This window comes from Etheostoma cragini, unplaced genomic scaffold (genome assembly GCF_013103735.1).
Source record: "Etheostoma cragini isolate CJK2018 unplaced genomic scaffold, CSU_Ecrag_1.0 ScbMSFa_3110, whole genome shotgun sequence".
Taxonomy (NCBI): domain Eukaryota; kingdom Metazoa; phylum Chordata; class Actinopteri; order Perciformes; family Percidae; genus Etheostoma; species Etheostoma cragini.
Window position 1 is genome coordinate 47,502 of NW_023267345.1, and position 2,238 is coordinate 49,739.

The window sequence follows — 2,238 nt, forward strand, 5'->3', positions numbered from 1 at the left end:
GTATACACACAGTTTGAACACATCTTCTCATTCAAGAAGTATGTATTATTGAATAAAGGGGAGAGAGCCAAGGTTACCTGGGACCCAAGTCCACCAGGGTGTTCAACGGTTACCTGAGACCCGTGTCCACCAGGGTGTTCAATGGTTACCATAGACCCGAGTTCACCAGGGTGTTCAAGGGTTACCTGAGACCCGTGTCCACCAGGGTGTTCAATTGTTACCAGAGACACGAGTCCACCAGGGTGTTCAAGGGTTACCTGAGGATTTCACTGAGCTGGGAAAAAAAGCCTTATCTCACTTTGCTCCATGGTCTTGGAATAACTTGCAAAACTTGCTCCATCTAAATGATCTAGTCCCGTTAAATGGTTTTAAGACCATTTTAAAATGCCATGGAACTGAAAAATTTAACTACCACATGTGACCTGTTCCTTTCCTCTGTGTGTGATTTTGTCCATGCTGTATTTCAGTTTAAATTGTAACTGGTGTGCCGTCTTGGCCAGGTCACCCTTGGAAAAAAGATTTCAATCTCAAGGGACTTCCTGGTTAAATAAAAGGTAAATAAAATGACCCGAGTCCACCAGGGTGTTCAAGGGTTACCTCAGACCCAAGTCCACCAGGGTTTTGGAGGGTTACCTGAGACCCTGAGACCTGTGTCCACCAGGGTATACGAGGGCTACTTGAGACCCGTGTCCACCCGGGTGTTCAAGGGTTACCTGAGACCTTAGTTCACTAGGGTGTTCTAGGGTTACTTAAGACCGTGAGACTCGTGTCCACCAGTGTGTTGGAGAGTCACCTTAGATCCTGAGACACGTGTTCACCAGGGTGTTCAAGGGTTACCTGAGACCTGAGTTCACTAGGGTGTTCTAGGGTTACTTAAGACCGTGAGACTCGTGTCCACCAGTGTGTTGGAGAGTCACCTTAGATCCTGAGACACGTGTTCACCAGGGTGTTCAAGGGTTACCTTAGACCCGTGTCCACCAGGGTGTTCGAGGGTTACCTGAGACCCGTGTCCACCAGGGTGTTGGAGAGTCACCTTAGACCCTGAGACCCGTGTCCACCAGGGTGTTCGAGGGTTACCTGAGACCCGTGTCCGCCAGGGTGTTAGAGGGTTACCTGAGACCCTGCGACCCGTGTCCACCATGGTGTTCAAGGGTTACTTAAGACCCTGCGAACCGTGTCCACCAGGGTGTTCGAGGGTTCCCTAAGACTCTGAGACAACAGCCCCCCCCCCCGTCTTCAGCAATGAAAACTTTAGATTTATTTAATTGTATTAAGAATGCCTTGCACATGAAAATACATCAAATCAAGGATAAAAAAAACCAATAAAGTCCAGAACTTATTTCCATTGTGGTCCTCAACATTGAACTTTGCCCACTCGGGTTCAATGCCCCAAACCGCCACAGGTATGCACGAAAAGTGTGAAAAGTTCCCCCGGAGGAGTGAGTTAAAGATCTGTCGGACAGGGGCCTCTTCAAGACATTGGCTTATTGGCCAACCCGTGACCAAACTCTCCAAGGTGATCATTGACGGTCATTTAGTCCAGGTGGTCTTCTGGGTCCAGGTGCACTTTGAGTCTAGGTAGACTGTGTCTCTGAATCACGCCTCTGCAGTAGTCCATTGCTGTACGTTTGGCGGGGGAGTATTACATTTATTGGTCAGTTCAAACAGGAACAATAACTACTGGGACAGTAATATTGAGGAATGATGGAAATGATCAGATTCAGTTTATTTTGTCTTTTATCTGTTTGTCTTTCTCTGTCCTTCAGTGTCGGACATTTCTATCCGTCTGTCTTCGCCGCTGGCCACGCCCACTGTCCTTCCACCAAACGGATCAGTGGAAATGGCCCAGCCAATTAGAACCATGGCTATCATCGTGGAGGGTGGGGGGCGGGAGGAGGGAGGGGGACACGGGGAGAGGTGGAGCAAGGACGGAGACAAAGAGACAGAGGAGGACGGAGTGGAGGAGGCCGAGGAGCAGCTGGAGGTAAAGGGACAAAGTATTATTATTTATTAATCATTAATATTTAACATGTGAGACAGATTCTGGTCTCCTCTGGCACAGGAGACTGAACATGTGTCTCCTTTGGGACAGGAGACTGAAAAATGTTTCTCCTCTGGGACAGGAGACTGAACATGTGTCAGTCACTTCACTTGATTCCTGCTTCTGCTAGGATTGAATACTAGGTCTCAATTCTCACCCACCAGTGCATCTGTGGAAATGCCCCCCCCCCCACCTGA

General features: G+C 48.7%; 1 protein-coding gene across 1 annotated transcript in view; it reads left to right on the plus strand.

Moving 5' to 3' along the window:
* tecpr2 (tectonin beta-propeller repeat containing 2) overlaps positions 1-2,238 on the plus strand; it is a 34,568-nt gene that overhangs the window by 9,384 nt on the left and 22,946 nt on the right. Inside the window, exons 8-9 of the mRNA XM_034865896.1 lie at positions 1,062-1,152; positions 1,767-1,984. Of these exons, the coding sequence (XP_034721787.1) occupies positions 1,062-1,152; positions 1,767-1,984 (309 nt within the window). The remainder of the gene's footprint in view (positions 1-1,061; positions 1,153-1,766; positions 1,985-2,238) is intronic.